This window comes from Gracilinanus agilis, chromosome 1, assembly GCF_016433145.1.
Source record: "Gracilinanus agilis isolate LMUSP501 chromosome 1, AgileGrace, whole genome shotgun sequence".
Taxonomy (NCBI): Eukaryota; Metazoa; Chordata; class Mammalia; order Didelphimorphia; family Didelphidae; genus Gracilinanus; species Gracilinanus agilis.
The window spans coordinates 53,680,304-53,699,364 of record NC_058130.1 but is presented as its reverse complement, the minus strand read 5'-3'; the positions used below and the strand labels follow the sequence as shown (position 1 = coordinate 53,699,364).

At 46.2% G+C, this 19,061-nt stretch overlaps 2 protein-coding genes across 3 annotated transcripts in view; both read right to left on the bottom strand.

The window, feature by feature from the left end:
• Nucleotides 1–91, bottom strand: part of CRELD1 (cysteine rich with EGF like domains 1) — a 10,223-nt gene extending 10,132 nt beyond the window's left edge. Inside the window, exon 1 of the mRNA XM_044656839.1 lies at nt 36–91. The gene's annotated coding sequence lies outside the window, so the exon portion shown is untranslated. The remainder of the gene's footprint in view (nt 1–35) is intronic.
• A 281-nt stretch (nt 92–372) lies between these two features.
• IL17RC (interleukin 17 receptor C) lies at nt 373–18,760 on the bottom strand. Of its 2 annotated transcripts, none has more exons than XM_044665748.1 (19): nt 18,415–18,760; nt 17,935–17,956; nt 17,540–17,692; nt 16,282–16,359; nt 15,946–16,055; nt 14,751–14,862; nt 10,526–10,588; nt 10,242–10,378; nt 9,469–9,528; nt 9,063–9,117; nt 8,661–8,854; nt 8,317–8,367; nt 6,784–6,829; nt 6,509–6,630; nt 5,964–6,023; nt 1,796–1,841; nt 1,573–1,668; nt 1,319–1,357; nt 373–1,200 (listed from the first exon to the last, which is right to left on the bottom strand). In XM_044665748.1, the coding sequence occupies exons 1-19, from the start codon at nt 18,571–18,573 to the stop codon at nt 608–610; spliced, it is 2,196 nt and encodes a 731-aa protein (XP_044521683.1). In that variant the 5' UTR covers nt 18,574–18,760; the 3' UTR covers nt 373–607. The 2 variants fall into 2 exon arrangements, with proteins under 2 accessions (XP_044521683.1, XP_044521743.1); XM_044665808.1 differs by having other exon boundaries at nt 10,544–10,588.
• Nucleotides 18,761–19,061: the final 301 nt, after the last annotated feature.

The window sequence follows — 19,061 nt, the reverse complement described above, 5'->3', positions numbered from 1 at the left end:
GGGGGCGGGACCGCGGAGGGAGGGGCCGTCCGTACCCGCCGTCTTCCGGAGCCCGGATGGCCTGGGGGGCTCCAGGGCCGCGCCCAATCCAGCCGCCCTCGCGCCGCGCCACCACAGCCGCCGTCGCCGCCGCTGCCGCCGCAGCCTCCGCGCGGCTCGGGGCCTCCGCAAGCTCCGCAGTCTGGGGGGCGGGGTCCGCCTCTCCACCAATGGCGGTGGGCCATGTGCCCTGGCGTCACTTCCCGAGCGGCCAATGGGAGCCGACTCGGGGTGCACCTGTCCAGGCTTTTAAAGAGACGACGCGCGGACCGCGCGAGGGCGGTGTCTGGCTGGCAAGCCCATTGCACAGATGCATAGACTAGAGGCTCGGAGGCTACAAAAATAAGGCTATCTTTATTTACTGCCTGCACAACCTTAGGCAGGGGTTCCCCAGATACTCTTAGCCAGAAAGGGTTCCCGTCTCTCCCCAAATCCACACGTCTTGCGACACTGATGGGCGGGCTTCACAGTGGGGAGGTGCCCTTCGCTCCAGGTGGTTACAAAGGCTGCAGAGGACTTCGGTCTCGCTGCCGCCCTTGGGCCTACTAGGCGAGGGGCCAGGGCTGGGTCAGAGAGAGGACGATGCCCCCAGCTGCAGGCATTCCTCCAGGGCAGGCTGCAGGTACTGGTCCATTCGTGTGGCATGAGCTTTGACAGTGTCCTGGTGCCCCTTGCCAGGCCCCACCAGCGCCCTCAAGAAGGCAGGCGTCTGTGAGGGCAAAGAGAAGACTGGCACCGAGTGAAAGAGGTCGGGTATACACTCCGGAGGAAGCAGCTCCTCAAAGCAGGCGACCACATAGCAGCCAGACGCCCTGGCCTCCAAAAAGTCGGGCAGCACACAGCTAAGAGAAGCCGCAAAGGTGTCCCGCGTGGGGGCTGGGAGCCGTGGAGCGCCCACCTCCTGGAGCCATTCCCGGCAGAGCGCCACTGCCCCTGGCGAGAAGATCAAGATGACCACCCCGCCCTCTTGCAGGGCTTGGCGTCGTTGGGCATGGAACCATGCCAGGGGGCCCAGGGCGCTCAGTTCCTGCTGGTGCCACAGGTCCACGGCCACTGAGAGCTGCAGCTGCCCAAGGGCTGAAGCCAAGGTGCCTACCAGGCGCTCGAAGCTGGCGTGGTCTGGAGAGTAAAGGAGGAGGGCGCGGCGGCCTCGGGCAGCCCCTGCGGAAAAGAGACCCGGGGCAGGTGGGAAGGAGTGCGAGGAGGAAACCTCCCCAGCATCTTTTGCAGCCCGCTCTATAGGGAAGAGGGTGACCCGGTGTCCCCCCTTGACACTCACCCCCATAGCGGTAATCCTCCTTCAAGGACTGCAGCCACCCTGTGAGGGGAAAGGGGCAGAGGCGGCCCATCAGCCTGGCCCCTGTGCTTGGTTCTGCGTTCTAGGCTCGCTAGAGCCCGGGTCTCTGGCCCACCTCCTTCTTCTCCCTCCCCAACGGGGACTCCCTAAGTGGGCTCTCTGCGCGTCAGGGAGAGAGGAAGGCTGAGGGCTGGAGAGGGGAAGGAGACGCCAGCCCCGGGGATGGCCGGGCTCACCTTTCATACCATCTCTGTTGAACAGGAGGAGGAGCAGGATGCAGCCAGCCAAGACTAGGAAGGCCAGCCAAGCCAGGACCCAGCGCTGATGGGTGTCTAAGGCACAGAGCGGGGAGCAGAAGTCAGCCCCGGGGCTAACGGCAGGCAGGAGGGAGGGGAGAGCCCAGTCTGCCCCTCACTGCCTTCCCTCGAGCCACCCACTGCCATTGCCGGCCATACTCACACTTCTGAAGAGAGCAAGCCCACAAGGTCCCAGTGGCATTCCACAGCTGAAAAGGACAAGCAGCCCATTAGCCCAGGAGCCCTTTAAGATACCGGCTTTCTGCTCCAGGCCTCCTTTCCCTCGCTGAAATGCTGCCCAGAGCCTTCCCAGAACCATCATTACCGAGAAACCTTTCTGGACCATTTGCCTCTGAGCCTTGAGGAAGTCTTTTCCCTCTTTCCGTCTCTCTTGGTACCTAGGTGGCCTTGGACAAGTCTCTGTACATCTGTAACTCTTTGGGGAGTTAAATTAGATGGAGGTGGGAGCAGCTAGGTGGTTCAGTTGATAGAGCTGGAGGTAAGCGGTCCTGGATTCAAATTTGGCCTCAGATACTTCCTAGCTGGGTGACCCTGGGCAAGTCACTTAACTCCCACTCCTGGCCCTTCCTGCTCTTCTGCCTTAGAATCAATATTTAGTATTGATTCTAAGACAGAAGGTAAGAGTTTTTAAAAATAAAATAAATGTAAAATTTTTTTTAATTAAAAAATAAAATAAATAGATCAGATGGCGAGGTAGTGTTTTAATGGAGAGAGTCAGTTTTGGGACCAAGAAGACCTAAGTTTAAGTCTTTGACATCCTGATTGTGTTGTGATTTGTAAGCATTCTAGGCACCTCTCTATAAGTTGCTGACTTATGTGGATAGGAATCTGGAGCATGGAGTTGGCTCAATGGATGGAGAACCAGGCCTAGAGATAGAATGTCCTGGGTTCAAATTTGACCTCAGATACTTCCTAGCTGGGTGACCCTGGGCAGGTCACTTAATTTACCACTCTTCTGCCTTGAAATAGATCCTTAGTATTGATTCTAAGACAGAAGGTAATTATGGGCTTTAAAAAAAAAAAAAGGAGTCTGTGGGAGATCCTGGGTTCAAATCTGATCTCAGCACTCCCTACCTGTTTGCCTAGCTCTTACTGCTCTTCTGCCTTGGAACTGATATATAGTACTGATTCTAAGATGGAAGGTAAGGGTTAAAAATAATAATAATAAAAAAGGAGTCTGCTTTTCTTCAGGGAAACCTTTCCTGGATGTCCAGTCCCTATATTAAACTGCATCCCATACATCTTTCATCTGCTATCCTTGCCCAAGTAAATGCTACACTTTCCCACCAGATCTGACTTGTATAAAACCTTCCTGTCCTATAATCAATTATTTTCAGGATGTACTCATCATGTATTTATTTTTCCTTTCAAACAGATCTCATTATACAGACTATCTATATTTGGACCCATGAAGCAATTATGTTCTAGCTTGTATTATCACAATTGTTTCACGTATGATGGTCTATATGTTCAATGATAAGTTCCATCAGAGCAGAACCTTTAAAGTGTTATTTCCTCATATTTCCCACAGCATCAGGCACACAAAATGGATAAATATTCATGAATAAATATGATAAGATAAAACATAATCATCAAAAACTAAGCTAAATTATAAATTAATTATAAAATAAAATGAATCTTTCTTGAAATAGAAAACTTCAGTGGGTTTCAGAAAATCCCTAATCTTCAGAGAAGCACAGAATTTGAGAACTAGCCTAATCCTTCTCGTGTTTTTAATTTCATTTTTATTGAAATATCTCATGTTTTTCTTCATTTCTGAGCACATCTTTCTTACTTCCCCTGCCCAGCAAGCCATCCCTTGTTCTAGTTCCCCATCTCTGCAAAGAAGGAGTATTTCCTGATCTTTTTTTTTTATCCAAACTGGGCAATTATAATCAATTTATAATTATGATCATAATTATAATTAATTTCATAATTAATTGATAAGATAATTTGTCATTTTGTTGTCCTTGTTGTTGTTTCCATCTACAAATGCAGAAAAGGGAAGCAGAAGCCCAGGGAAGCTAAGTGGCTCACTTGTGACCACATAATGGGTGAGTGATGTTGTTTGTCTGTATGCTTCTGTTTTAACATCCCAGGAAGTCATCAAGAATTTATAGGAAATGCTTCCTGGGAGGTTCCAAGAACAGAGATCTCAATGCAAAGAGGGATTTGTTCCTAACAAAAATGACTGCATATCTCTTGATTATACTGTATCAAAAAAGCAATCTAAGAATGAAGTATAAATAGGAGTATTGCATTAGAGCTCAGCCTGTGTTGAGGAGAGAGAAGAGCAGGAGTTAGCAGGACTCACTGCAAATAGCAAGAGATCGGGTTTCTCCCATCAATCATCTACATGGCAGACACTAGGCTAGGTGCTGCAGGAGGCAGAAAAGCAACAGAAGATTAGGCTTTCTCTTTGCTTCTTTTGATCTTGAGTCTCCCTATTAGTCAGATCCTTAAAGAAATAGATCCGGGGCAGTTAGGTGGCACAGTGGATTGAGAAACAAGAGGTCCAGGCATCAAATCTACCTCAAATACTTCCTAGCTGGGTGACCCTGGGCAAGTCACTTAAACCCCATTGCCTAGCTGTTATTGCTCTTCTGCCTTAGAACCAATACATGGTATTGATTCTAAGATGGAAGGGAAGGGGTTATTTTTTAAGGCTATTGTGTTTACTTGTTACAATGAGAAGGGGTCCCATTTTAGGTGATGAGGCTTTAGGAAATGTCAGTGCCATATATAAGGCATTCTTAAAAAAATAGCATCTTGGGGGCAACTGGGTGGCTCAGTGGATTGAGAGCCAGGCCTAGAGATGGGAAGTCCTGGGTTCAAATCTGACCTCAGATACGTCCTAGCTGTGTGATCCTGGGCAAGTCACTTAACCCCCATTCCCTAGCCCTTACCGCTCTTCTGCCCTGGACCTGATACTTAGTATTGATTTTGAGATGGAAGGTAAGGTGTTTTTTTTTTTTAAATAGAATCATAGGGATAGAAGAATGTTAGACCCAGAAGAGACTTTAGAACATAGAATATTAGAAGATAGCCAGGAGGGACTTGAGGGCATGGAATGTTAGCTGGAAGTGAATTCAAAACAGAGAGATGGTCTAAATGTCAGCTCTCCTCTGATCTCCATTCATTTCACAACGGAAGAAAGTGAGAAGGAAAGAAAGAAAAAATAAATGTCATTTCAATTCCTTTCTAGTGCAGGAAAATGACTCACTCATAACTCACTCTCCCAACAACCCTGTGAGGCAGGAAGGGCAAGTCTGGCTCCAGAACGATGATTTCAAGGGTTTAGGGAACTCCCAGATGGAGAAACTCCCTTTACTCATCTGCAATGGTTCTTCATCTTATAGTCTTAGCAAGTGGCCTGGGGCACTTTGGGGAGATGGGAGTAGGGAGGTAGGCTGAGTGACTTGCTCAGTCAATTAGTATATCCGGAATTTGAATCCAGGTTTTCCTAAATCTGGGACTAGTTCTAACCTGTAGGCAACACTGCCTCTCGGTGTAAGCTTACTTTAGCTCAGTGATTCCCAAAGTGGGCGCCACTGCCCCCTGGTGGGTGCTGCAGCGATCCAGGGAGGCAGTGATGGCCATGGGTGCATTTATCTTTCCTATTAATTGCTATTAAAATTTTTTTAAAAATTAATTTCCAGGGGGCTAAGTAATATTTTTTTTCTGGAAAGGGGATGGTAGGCCAAAAAAGTTTGGGAACCACTGCTATAGATGATGGGATCATAGACTCTCAGAACTAGCAGGGACCCCAGAGACCATTTAGGTAAATGCCTAAATTCTATAGAGGAGAAAATTGAGGTGGCTGTCACTGTTATTTCAATAATAAAGGGCCAAACCCAGAAGTCACATGAGTCATCAGAATCAAAGGTGAGTTTCCCACTGTACCACAGACTGTTATTATTCCTATATTACAGTAGAGGAAATTGAGAGGCAGAGTCATGAAGTGATGACTGCCATGAAAGCGTCAAATCTGGAACTCAAAACCAGGTCTTCTGTTCCTGTCCAGTGCCCCTTCCTTTACTCCAAGCCAGAATGTTTCAGATGCCCATCTTCACGCTGCCTGCCCACCTTTGCCAGACCAGGAGTCAGGAAGATCTAAGTTCAAATCTGTCTTCAGATGCTTTCTAGCTAGTAGTGTGACCCTGAATAAGACACTTCACCCCATTTGCCTCAGTTTCCTCACATAAAAAATGAGCTGGAGAAGGAAATTCAAACCACTCTGGTATCTCTGCCAAGAAAACCCCTGAAGAGTCAGACACGAGTAAGCAACAACAACAACCCCTTCCACTGACCTGCACACACTGACCAGACTGTAGGTCTTGAAGAAGCTGTTTTCCAAGGAGGGCTGCTCTCTGCAAAGCCAAAAGGCGTATCTGTCACACAGGGCCCCACCAGAATCGGGGAGGGAGGGGAAGGTTGAGGAAAAGGGTAGGGAGAGCCAAGACCCCTCAAATCTTGAGGATTCTTTGGGGACTTACAAATAACCTCAGACCTTATGGATACACAGTTTGAGGGGGATCAGAAATGAAGAGCTGGAAGGGACCTTCGATGCCATCGAGTCCAACCCCTTCATTTTACAAATAAGGAAACTGAGGCACAACAAATTTAAGTGATTTGTCCAGAATCACAAAGCTTTTAAGTAACCAAGATGGGATATGAAGGCATGTTTTCCTGGCTCTTCATCTAGTGCCAGGGAATGGAAGGGGCTTCATTGGAAGATTGGGGGCTACAGTGCAGAGTACCCTGTTGGGACTGTAACAGCATTGGCTGTTAAGGATAGGGAAGGAAGGCATGCAGGATCAGAAATGGGCTCTAGAATGAGAGGGCTGGTTCTCACCGTGTGGGCCATGCTTGGCAGAGGAGTACAGCCACTGGTCTCCATGGCACAGAAGGAGCGGTTTTCCACAGATCCCCAAGTCTCGAGCAGTAGCATGTCATCCCTTAGGGGGCCTAGAATATCTAGGAAGGGATAAAAGTCAGAAAAATCAGAATGAGAATCTTTTCTTATTCTCCCGCCTGCCCACCCCCTTCCTTCTTCCTTCAAGTCTTTCCTTGGCCAGGTCCCCCCTTTTCACTTTTCCTTTCACCCCTTTCTTCCAGCATCTCACTCACCTTTCTGTGGGCACTCCTGAATCTGGGGCTTTCCCCTACTCCACACCTGTAGGGAAAAAGGACGGAATCAGGAGGGAAGCACTCTGGATGAAGAGAAGACTAAGAGAAAGGCTAGAGGATGGGAAAGGAGTAGGGGCACATATCCTAAATAATAATAATAATAGACAGCAAAGTCACTTAACTTCAATCTGTCTCTGTCTCTTCTGTAAAATGGGGATACCACTAGCACCTACTTCCTAAGGATTACTGTAAGAATCAAATGAGATAAAGTTTGTAAAGCACTTTGCAAACCTAAGAGAGATAGATCCATGCCACCTCTTGTCATTGTAATGAGAAGGATATGTTTAAAACAGAAATAAGTTATAGTGATGATGAGGCATTTTAGGGTAATATATAAGGAGTTAATAATAACAATAAATAAGGTGGCAGCTGGTTGGCTCAGTGGGTTGAGAGCCATGCCTTGAGATGGAAGGGTTCAAATCTGGCCTCAGACACTTCCTAGTGGTATGATCCTGGACAAGTCACTTAACCCCCATTGTCTAGCCCTTTCTCCTCTTCTGCCTTGGTATCGATACACAGTTTTAAGTCTAAGACGGAAGGTGAGGGTTTGGGGAAAAAAGCAATCAGAAAGATCTGGGTCTAATTTCTACCTCTGGTAAATACTAGCTGTGTGACCTCCGCTAACTACAGTGCTCTGAGACAATGCTAAGACTGTGGCTTGCAGTTACCTACCTGCACTGATAGAAGGAGCTTCCATACTGTGAGTTTCCTAAGCTAATGAAGTCAAAGGTCGGGGAAATAATGATGATGTTAATGTCCTCACATTTGTATAGAAAATTCTATTTTTTAAAGCTCTTTAACATATCCCAGATAAAGAAACCAAGTATTTAGCAACAAAATATTACATCTAGAGACAAGAGGCTCCGTGCTTCTCTCTACCAGCCCAGCCCAAGTCAGAAGAACAAGTAGAGATCAAGCATGGGGTTTCTGGACCTTATTTATGTCATGAGCCCTGTTGGTAGTCTGAAGAATCCTATGGACCCTGTTCAGAATAATGGTTTGTTGCTTACACTCATATTAATAGGAGATGCTAAATTTCCATTAAAGCTTAGTAAAAATGGAGATATGGGTTTTATTTCCCTGTCCAAGTTCCCAGATCTCCTAAAATCTATGCACTGATCCTTTGACTCTGAGGAATACAAGGTTAAGAACCCCAGATCTGATCCATACATCCCAATTCTACAGATGAGAAAACTGAGCCCCACAGAAGGGAAGTGACTCGAACTAGGTGACAAAGTCAACTCATGACAAGGTCAGACCTAAAGTCTGAGCCTCTTTTCTTCTAGGCTTATTTGTTTCCCACTGCACCAAAAGTGATCCTCTGAACAATCCAGGGAGGGTGTGGTTATCATCTTTTGACAAATAATGAAACTGGGGTTCAGCAAAGGGCAAGGTCCAGCCCAGGATCCCCCAGGGAGTTTGTGCTCCAGTTCTGTTGGATCCAGTGTTCTTGTTTCTCCTTTGGGATCTCACCTGAACACAAATATTGGGATGGAGAGTCAGCATAGGGAGATCCTGGGATTTCTGCAGAGAAGAGAAAAAGGGAAGGGGGAGAAAGAGAGACAGAGACACAGAGAGAGAGACAGACAGACAGACAGACAGAGAGAGTCAGTCTGTCTGTCTGTCTGTCTGTGTAAAACTTCTCTAACATCTTCCTACCCAACCTCTTAGACTATCTTAGTTAATTTCTAGGTATCAATCCATTGCTTCTGCCCTCCCTCCTTCAACTATTCCCCAGCCTGCTCCTTGATTCCCCTGGCTCCCTCTGCCTCCACTAACCTCCCTTCTGTCTTCCCAACTTTCTTCCCTTCCCTTACATTTACAATGACATTCTCCTGAGGCAGGGGCGGAGGCAGCCTGTGGCAGAGCTCACTATCCACTGGCTGCCAGCAGAGTACCATCTCTGCAGACAAGGGGCAGGGTGCTTCCACCATCCAGCTCAGGGCTGTCACCCCCCAGAGTGTCAGCTTCAGCTTGCTCTGATTCCACAGATTCTTATGAGCCCTGGGGTCTAGGAAGGAAGAGTTGTGGATCATTCAGCTGTTCTTCATCTGTGCCCCCCACTAGAGGAACTCTCCCAGTTCCACCTTCCATCCCCCTCTCACTGTCTCTTCCCCATGCTTCATTTCCCCCTCTGTATCAATATCCCCACCCACTAACAATCCAGGACCAGAGACTACCTCCCTTTCATACTCCCTTTGGAGCCCAAACTTTCTCACCCTCCAGGAAGGGGCAGTGGCTGTTTCTGATGGCATCTGGCACATTTGGCCACATCTGAAAAATTAACCAGTTTGGGTAAAAGAAGAGAAAGCAAGGCTTAACCTTTCTCTGCCTTAGGAATAAGACCCTTTCTCCTTCCCTCTTCTCTTCCTCTCTCTTCTTTCTCTTCTCTTTCCCCCCTCCCTCTCTCTTTCTTCCTCCTCCTCTTCCTCTCCCATCTCTGTCCCTGTCTGTCTGTCTCCTCCTCTCTCTTCCTCCCTTTCCCCTCCTCCTCCTTCTCCTCCTCCTCCTTCTTCTTCTCTGTCTCTGTCTCTGTCTCTGTCTCTGTCTCTCTCTCTCTCTCTCTCTCTCTCTCTCTGGCTCAGGGAGAGAATTCTGAATCTACCACCACCAACCAGTTCCTACCTGGATACAGAGGCACGGGACAAGATCTGTGTGGTTCACAGTGATATTCTGTGGTCCTGTCTGAGAGATAAGTCAAATATGGAATCTGGGGTACCGATACTACTGGGAGATGGAGTAGAGAGTCAGGGCAGGAAAAGAAGGAGAACGGGTTCCAAAAAGGAGCCAGAAGGCCATAGCCAGAGGGAGCCTGCCAAGAGGAAACTGAGAAACCTCTACCCCCTTCAGCTTGGAGAAACTATGTTCCCTAAAGATCTCCCCTTCTGTCAATCACCAGCACATGAAATTCCATCGTTCTAGATTTACCCCTTGGATCTCTGAGGCTTTCTGGTTTTCAAGATCCTCCCTTTAAAATAAAAATCCTATTGGGCAAACATATTTTAAAAATTAAACTAAAGTTCTATTGCAACGATAGGTGTGAGATGGAGGGGTAGAGAGATGATCTCCAACCATTGTCAGAGTTCCACGGCCAGGATCAGTGGGCCAGAGTGAAAGCCTGAGGTAAGGAAGAGCATCTGAGGAAAGGCCAGGGAAGGCCCAGGAAGGAGGAAAAGGATTTCCTTAGGAAAGATAGGAGGGATCCAAAGAGGAATATCTGAGACTCTGAGAAAGGGGGAGAAAGACTCGGATTCAAGTCTATTTATTTTAGGGAGAAGAGAGGAAGACTGGGAGATCCTAGGCAGGAAGGAAACCAACTTGGGGACCCAAGGAAGAGAGGGTGGGAACTGAAACAGATATGGGCCATCACAGGGGAGAGGATCTGCCTGGCTTCTCACCAAGACTTCATGAAATCTTGTACTTGAACTCCGGGTCTGATTCCAGTATAGGAAAAGGACATAATTCTGCTCAGCAGAGACATCTAATACCAGCTGTACAGCATCCCCTTCCACAGAGACGTTGAACCAGGGCAGGACTGGAAGGCAATAGGGGGTGGGTTAAGTTCCATTCCCCTCTTCCATCTCTAGCCATATCCCTCCTCCCTTCTTTCCACCAGCCCCCCCCCACCCCAATCAGCCTCCCTTCAGTTTCCTCCTGCTGCCAGACTTGCCCCTCCTCTCACCCCCACTCCATTCTATACCCCAGCAGCTCTGGACATTGTTCTGCAATTCAGGCTTGATGCAATCTGGGAAGAGAAGAGAATGGAGGTCCTCAGTAGGAACCAATAAGAAAATAGGAGGGGATGAGATAACCCTATCTCCTCCCTGACTGAGCAAGTAATCAACCAGTCAATAGCATTTATTCATAAAAGGGCCTACTGTGGGTCACAAGATGAGATTTGAACGGCCTTCCCCCGAAATACCCAGGATCAAAAGAGAACAAAATGGGAAAGGTTCTGTTTGTGGAAAATTATTTATAGCTGTACTTTTGGAGGTAGCAAAAAATTGGAAAATGAGGAGATGTCCATTAATTGGGGAATGGCTAGACAATTTGTAGCATATGATAGTGATGGAATACTATTGTGCTCTAAAACTGCTTGATTTCTGTATGAGTTGGAAAGATTTCCACGAACTGATACACGGAACTAAAATGAGCAGAGCCAGGAGAACGCAGTACACAGAAAGTGAAGAAACATTGTGGAATAATCCAATGTAATCAGCTTCGCTACTAATAGCAATCCAGGACAACTCTGAGGGACTTAGGAGAAAGAACGCTATCCACATCCAGAGAAAGAACTGTGGGAGCAGAAACGCAGAAGGAAAACATGTGATTGATCACTTGTTTATTTGGGTATAGGATTTGGGGTTTGGGTTGTAAAGGATTACTCTGATACAAAAATGAATAATATGGAAATAGAAATTGAGTGATAATATAGCATAACCCAGTGGAATTTCGTGTCAGCTCTGGCAGGGGAAGGAGAGAACATGAATCATGTAACCATGGGAAAAAAATCGCCTTAAATCAAAATAAATAAATAAATAAATAAATGCCTGGAATCATTGGACTGGGAGCTGGAAAGGACCTTAAAGATTACCTCATCTGACCCTCTTAATTAAAGATTAGAAAAGGGAAGTCCAGAGTAAGGCAGTGATTTGCCCAAAGTCAGACAAGTAGTAAAGTCAGTCCAAATGTGACTCTTAAATCCAGGCCTACACAACCTTCAGTAAACATTTATCCTGGACAAGTCACTTAACCCCCATTGCTCAGTCCTTACTGCTCTTCTGCTTTGGAACCAGTATACAGAATGGATGCTAAGACAGAAAGTAAGGGTTTTTAAATAAATAAATAAACATTTATTAAGCACCTACTATGCACCAAGTACCATCCCAGATATCAGGGATACAAAAACACAGATGAAACCCTTGTTCTCAAGGAGCTTACATTATTATTATTTTTATAACCTACATATGATACCTTATTATTACTAGCCCCTTTTTGGGAGAGACAACACGTACACATATAAATGCATATAAAATAAATAGGGATAGAGACAGGAGCTGTGATTTCTTTGGTAGAGGCAACTCTAGAGTGAGGGAAATCCCTCTTCTAAAGGAGGAAGGCACTTTTCCTGCAACTTATAGTTGTTTTCTTGTTTTCTTTTGTTTTTAACCCATACCTTTTGTCTTAGTAATAACTCAAGGAAGGGCAATGGCTAGGCAATTAGGGTTAAGTGACTCATCCAGGGTCACAAAGCCAGGATGGTCCAGAGTGGGACTATAAACTTGGGTCTTTCTGGCTTCAAGACCAATTTCCATAGACCATGACATAGTGTCTCTCATGAAAAATAAATACAAGGTTATTTTAAAAGGAGATATTAGCAGAAACAAGTTTTGCATGATAATATATGTATAATCCAGATTAAATTGCTTGTCAGCTCTGGGAGAGGGGAGGGAAGAAGGAAGGGAGACAATTTAGATCATATAACTTTGGAAAACTCAAGGGGAAATTTGTTATTAAAATAAAATAAAAAGATTTTTTAAAAGGAGGTATTAGCAATTGAGGAGGGGGAGGCAGAATCAGAGAAAGCCTCCCATAAAAGTGCTTCTTAAATTGTGCCTTTAAAGCAATCTGAGTTTCTAAGAGGTGGTGCTCAGGGGACATTCCAGATATGGGGAACAGTTCTTCCAAAGGGACAGAAATGGGGGAAGGAATGTAGGATGTGAAGAAGCAATTAGGCTAAATGACTCTGGTACTAGAGTGCTGGGAGGAGACTGATCTCTAACAAGCCAGGAAAAGGGGGGCAGCTAGGCAGCTTGATTCAAATCTGGCCTCTGACACTTCCTAGCTGTGTGACCCTGGGCAAGTCACTTAACCCCCATTCCCTAGCCCTTACTGCTCTTCTGCCTTAGACCTGATACTTAGTATTGATTCTAAGACAGGAGGAAAAGGTTTAAAGAAAAATCCTGGAAAGGTAAGTTGGAGGTAGACTCTGTCAAAACCTTTTGTCTTACAATAAGAGGTAAGGCAAGGTATAGCTTTCATATAGCCTTTTTGTTGCTGTTGCCAAGCCATTTCAGTTGTGTCTGATTCTTTGTGAGTCAGACCCCCATTTGGGGACTAGTTGGCCATTTCCTTCTCCAGCTAATTTTACAGATGAGGAAACTAAGGCAAATAAAAGTGACTTGCTCAGGGTCACATAGCTAGTGAGTGTCTCAGGGCAGATTTTAACCCAGGAAGATGGGTCTTTCTGACACCAAGGCTCACTCTAATCACTTTACCACCCAGCTGTACCCTGAAATGGGCTAGACACAGATTTGAGAGCTGGAAGAAGCCTTAGGGATTATTAAGTTTAATTCCCTGATTTTACAGATGATATAGCTAGAACCTAGACAGAGGCAGTGGCTTGTCTAGAGTCACAAGGGTGATAAGGGGGAAAAGTCTGGATTCAAACCCAGGTCTTCTTCAGAATAACAAATCCCAATTTGGAACTATGCTCAAAGGGCTTTAAAAGACTGCCTGCCCTTTGATCCAGCCATACCACTGCTGGGTTTATACCCCAAAGAGATAATAAAGAAAAAGACTTGTACAAAAATATTTATAGCTACACTCCTTGTAGTGGCAAAAAATTGGAAAATGAGGGGGTGTCCATTGATTGGGGAATGGCTGAACAAATTGTGGTATCTGTTGGTGATGAAATACCATGGTGCTAAATGAAATTACAAACTGGAGGAATTCCATGTGAACTGGAAAGACCTCCAGGAACTGATGCAGAGTGAAAGGACCAGAACCAAGAGAACATTGTACATGGAGTCTGATACACTGTGGTAAAATCGAATGTAATGGACTTCTCTACTAGCAGCAATGCAATGACCCAGGACAATTCTGAGGGACTTATGAGAAAGAACACTATCCACATCCAGAGAAAGAACTGTGGGAGCAGAAACGCAGAAGAAAAACATATGATTGATCACGTGGGTCGATGGGGACATGATTGGGGATGTAGACTCTAAATGATCCCCCTAGTGCAAATAGTAATAATATGGAAATAGGTCTTGATCAATGACATATGTAAAACCCAGTGGAATTACTCATTGGCTATGGGGGGGGGGGGGAAGAAGAACATGAATCATAATTATGTTTAATTTATTAATTAAATAAAAATTTTCAATTTGAAAACAACAACAACAACAAATGTCAGTGCCCCTAGGAAAAGGAACTTGAGAATTGAAACTCAAATTCAGCTGAACACTCTAAAATTACAAAGACCAAATTTGGTCCCCCCAAAAAAGATGTGAGAAAGCTCCCTACCTTTTCCTTTTTCTTTTTTTGGCACCTGTAGAATAATACACAGAGTGCCAACTTTTTTGATGTAATCATTACTTTTTTTTAAACCCTTACCCCATTTTTTTAAACCTTACTAGGTATTAGTTCTAATGCAGAAGAGAAGTAAGGGCTAGGCAATGAGGGTCAAGTGACTTGTCCAGGGTCATGCAGCTAGCAAGTATCTGAGGCCAGATTCAAACCCAAAGACTTCTTATCCTCCATGCCTGGCTTTATACATCTAGCAGCCCTCTGATGTGTTCATTACTTTTGCTGAACTATTTTTTCTCTTTTTAAAAACAATTCTTAGTGATACTAGGTGGCTCTCTTGAAGGGAAATGTAGGCATTATAAAAATGAGAGATATCAAGAAAAATTTATATTAAAAAACTCTTAATTTCAGGTAAAAATAATTAGTCTCAGATCTTTTCCTGACCGTAGGTTGTGATAAAGGGAGAGAGAATGCAGATTGGAGAGGAAAGTATCCAAAAGGATGAGACCAAAGACACTAAAGAACAATTTTTCCCCTTTTGGATGTTGTCAAGGACTTATCCTATTCCTTCCCTTCCCCATTAGCCTAGAACTCACCTGGTAGTTGTTGTGTGTGATTGAGTTCCTTCTGGTAACGGGGCTGAGTATAGGACCAGATCCACACTTCACCCCCTACTGGTGCCCTAAAACAGTCAAATACCAGGTAGCCCTGAGAAGTAAACACAAAGCCCCACAAAGGGTCAGGGTTTCCACCAAAAGCAAGGACCACTAACAGGATCCTTGGCTCCCTCCACTAAGGCATCTTGACTTTCTCTACCCTACTCGGTCTCTTGGCTCCTTCTTCCATGATCCCCCCAGAATCAAAATAAAAATCACCTGCCCTGATCATTAACCGAGTGCTTTCCTCACAACAACCTTGGGGAGTCATGAGGGACCCATTTTACAGATGAGGAAACTGAGATCCAAAGAGACTTCATTTAGCTGATAAATGTAGGAGTAAAGATTTAAATTCAGATCTTTATACTCAAAGCCCATGACTCTTTATATCACATATCATCAGCTAGAGGGCAAAGTGAAGAGAGCTCCAGGCTTGGAGTCAAGAAGACTTAAGTTCAAATCTGGCCTCAGATGCTCACTAGTATGACTCTGGGCAAGTCACTTAACTTCTGTCAGCCTCGGTTTCCTCAGCTATAACAGAGACAATAACAGCACCTCCATTGTGAGAATCAAAAAACATTTCTTCTTTTCCTTTCATGGGAGGGAGATACTGCTAACCAACTGTAACATGGAGATGGCAGGGTGGAATTACTGCAAGATACAGGGTCAAGCCTCAACCCAGAATTCCACCCCACCCCCCCACCCCACCCCCGAGAACTCTGGAATTTTGGGTTGAGACTTGACCCTGTATTTTGAAGGAATTCCACCCTGCCATCTCCATGTTACACCAACTCAATTGCTTCCCTCAATAAGGAAGAAAGAATTCCCTCTGTTTTTATCCTTTTCAAAGTATTGTCATACCCATCATCTTATTTATTCCTGAAAACAGCTCTATGAGGGAGTCAGAGCAGTCATTACCCCCATTTCACAAATTAGGGAACGTGAGGGAAGGGACTATGAGACTTGCCCAAGGTCACACAACAAGTTAGAGCCACAGACAGGTCTTTTGACTCCAAACCCTATTTTTCTGCTTTAATGTGTGGCCAGGTGGAATTTCAGGGGCGAGCTTTAGGATGAGGCTTAAACGATGGACTTTTGCCCCTGAGTTTTCTGTCCCTTTTACCTCTCAACCTACCACATTTTGGCCTGGCTGTACCATGGAAGGAGGTACCTCTACCTCCACTGAAACGCATCGGTTAGAGAGGAAGGCCTGGAAGGACAGTATGACTTCTGCCTGCAGAGATTCTATGGGACACAATACAATTCAGTTCAATAAACATTTATAAATCACCTACTGAGTGCAGAGTGCTAAGGGAAGGGACTGGGCTAGGAACAGCAGCTCAGATGGTCTGATGGTGGAGGGTGGAAGCAAAGCAGGGAGACAGGGGACAAAGGTAGTAGGGTGCAAAGAGCCATCCTTCCCAACAGAGGGAGCAGAACAGGGACTTGGAATAGAGCGGGGCTGTCTCACCATTCCTAGGCCAAGGTCGAGATGTAAGTTCAGCATCTTCTTGGAGCCCGCCTTCATCTGGATCCTCCTTCCTAGGCTCTAAAATGACTCTGTAAGGACAGAGCCCCCCTGCCCTAGCACCCCGCCCACCCGCCCCTCAGAGACAGTGAGTAACTTTTCTGGCCTCTTTCCCAGGTTTTCTGGAATTCCTTGTATTGGGAAAGAAAACCTCTGGGCTTCATTCAAAGAGTCCTATCTACCTAAGCTGCTGGGACCTGAGATGGAGGAGACCAGGACATCTCCCCCAAGTAGGAGGAACCCTGAGTTAACAGCTAAGTTTATCGCTACTCTTCCTGACACTTCGAGAAAATTTAAGGGAAATCCTTCTCCCCAAACTCCTCTCTTCTCCTAGGCATGGACTTGAGCTCTCCTCAGATGACAACACGCTTACTAGCTTTCTTCTGCCTTTCCCCTCCCTCCCCATCCTTTCCAAATACTTTTCTGATAGAGCCTTTTTCTTCCCCTAGCTTTTCAATCATTTTGCATCTCTTCTTCCTCAAATTTAGGGATCCACATCGATGACCAGAGCAGAAAAAGGTATCTTTTGCCCCAACCCTGCTCTCTCTTCTCTCCCATCAACATCTCTCCCTCCTGTCTCTTATTTCTCTATCTTGATTTTTTTCCTCCCTCCTTCCTTTCTCTCATCAGGAGTTCTCCTTCTTAAGTACAATGTTGTCCCCCAGCCTACCCTCCACCCACACTTACAATTTTAGGATTTAGAGCTAGAAGAAACTTCAGAATAGCACAGAGGAGAAGGTTAAGAGATTAAATGTCCAAGATCACCCAAGAGAGGCAGTGTAATCTGTAATTGGGGACCTGGTCCCCACAGACCTCAATCAAGAGTCTCTGGGCCTCTGGACAAGTCACTTAATCTCCCTTTGACTCAGTTTCCTCATATGTAAAATGGGAGGGGGGGATTAGATTAGATGACCCCTGAAGTCCCTTTTAGCTCTAGTCCTAAGAGTGAAAGATTTAAGCCCAGATCCTTGGACCCCAATCCACTGCCTTACTACATCCTTACCAGCCTTCTCTCCCATTCCAAGGACCTTTTTACCTCTTACACTTGGACTCACATCCTATACCCAGAACCTCCTCTACCCCCAAACTCTTTGAATAAACTCTCCGTCTTTCTTGCCCCAGAGACCCACACCAGAGCAGGAGGTATTCCTCCTTCCCATACTCTACACATGTAGACACACACACACACAGAGTCTCTCACCCTGCACTGTTAGATAGAGGGTCACTCGAACACAGAGATCACAGTTACTTTCTTCTCTGCATTGAAGGACCACCTCTGTCTGCAGCTTTGTGGGCACCAGCACAGGGTCTTTAATGGGCTCCATTCCTCCCAGCAGACAGAGAAAGTCGTTTTCTGCATGAAAAGGAAAGTGGCAGCTTCTAGAAAGACCCACTCCATCCACCCAGAACAGGGGCAAAAGGAGACAAGGGAAGAACCCTGTACCCTCCATGGTAGTTCAGGGGTAGGTGCCCATGGGAAGAATTCCCTGGAAGTCTCAGGGAACCATTTCAGCCAAACCTAAGGGACTTTGGAGGTCTCCAAGAAGCCAGTGGCAGGAAAGTAAATTCTATCTCCAGTCTTCTCTTGATACTCACCCTTGAGGCGACATGAAAGACCCTAGGGGAAGAAAGGGAGTTCACAGATTCCATGTCTCTCTTACCTAGTTTCCCTACACACACATCCCTGATTTCCCATGAGCTGGGTTCAGATTGCGTACTAGCCTTGAGAACACAGAGAGACAGCGAGGGCCTCCAGGAGTTTCAGAACTTTTCTAGAGACACCTGCTGCTCAGATCTCAAACTCTTATTAAAGTTATTCTACACTGAAATCTGCTGAAGCCCCAGAATACCCTAGCCAGTAGCCTGGAGGGAAGGGGTAAGCAGATCCAGTTGTTTGCCCTTCCCCCTAATCCCAAACCAGCCTCATACCTAGCCAGACCTGAAAGGGCAGTTACACTGGAGCTGGGGTGATAGTGGCTGGCACTGCCATTAGCCCCAAGTCAGAATGTGTACTCTCCCCTCACCCTTTTTTGAACCTCTCCAAAACCCCCAGGAAACCTAAGGTTTCCAACCTACCTGATAACACCGAGCAACATCTGGGGATGCTTTCAACTTCTTCAGAGACAAGACCCAGGGCCAGCTACCAAGAACTAAGGAGAAGAGGAGGAGAAACCATGGAGCTGTCATCTTCTGGATGTTGTCAGTCAGGGTGTAGGCCGGCGGCTGCTCCCCCATGAAGGGAAGCTATTTCTGCCTCCTGCCTAAGTCTGATGTGGGCATCTGCTGTTCCTTCCTGGGGGAGACTGGGACCCCTCCCCTCCCACTCCTATCCTGGCTCTGGGGCCTCCTAGGGTGGGAGGGTTGGGAAGAGAATGCAGTCACTCGGCTCCCTCTGTCACTCTTTTCAGTTTGACTCTGAATCCAAAGTGCTTTCGATTCAACTTGGAGCTCTGCTGTCCCCGCCTCCTGCTCCAGCCCTTGTTCTGTCCCTCCCCTAAAAAACTGGGCCCATAGCCCAGAATCAGGATGACTGGGAAGCAACTCACTGGCCGATGCCCAGGAGGTATAGCCTCCCCCATCACACACACACACACACACACACACACACACACACACACACACACACACACACACACACACACAAACACCTAGCTAGGGAGTGGCCACTAACCAAAGGCAATATTGAGCAAGGGCACCTACCGCCCTGGGGAGTCCTGTGGGAA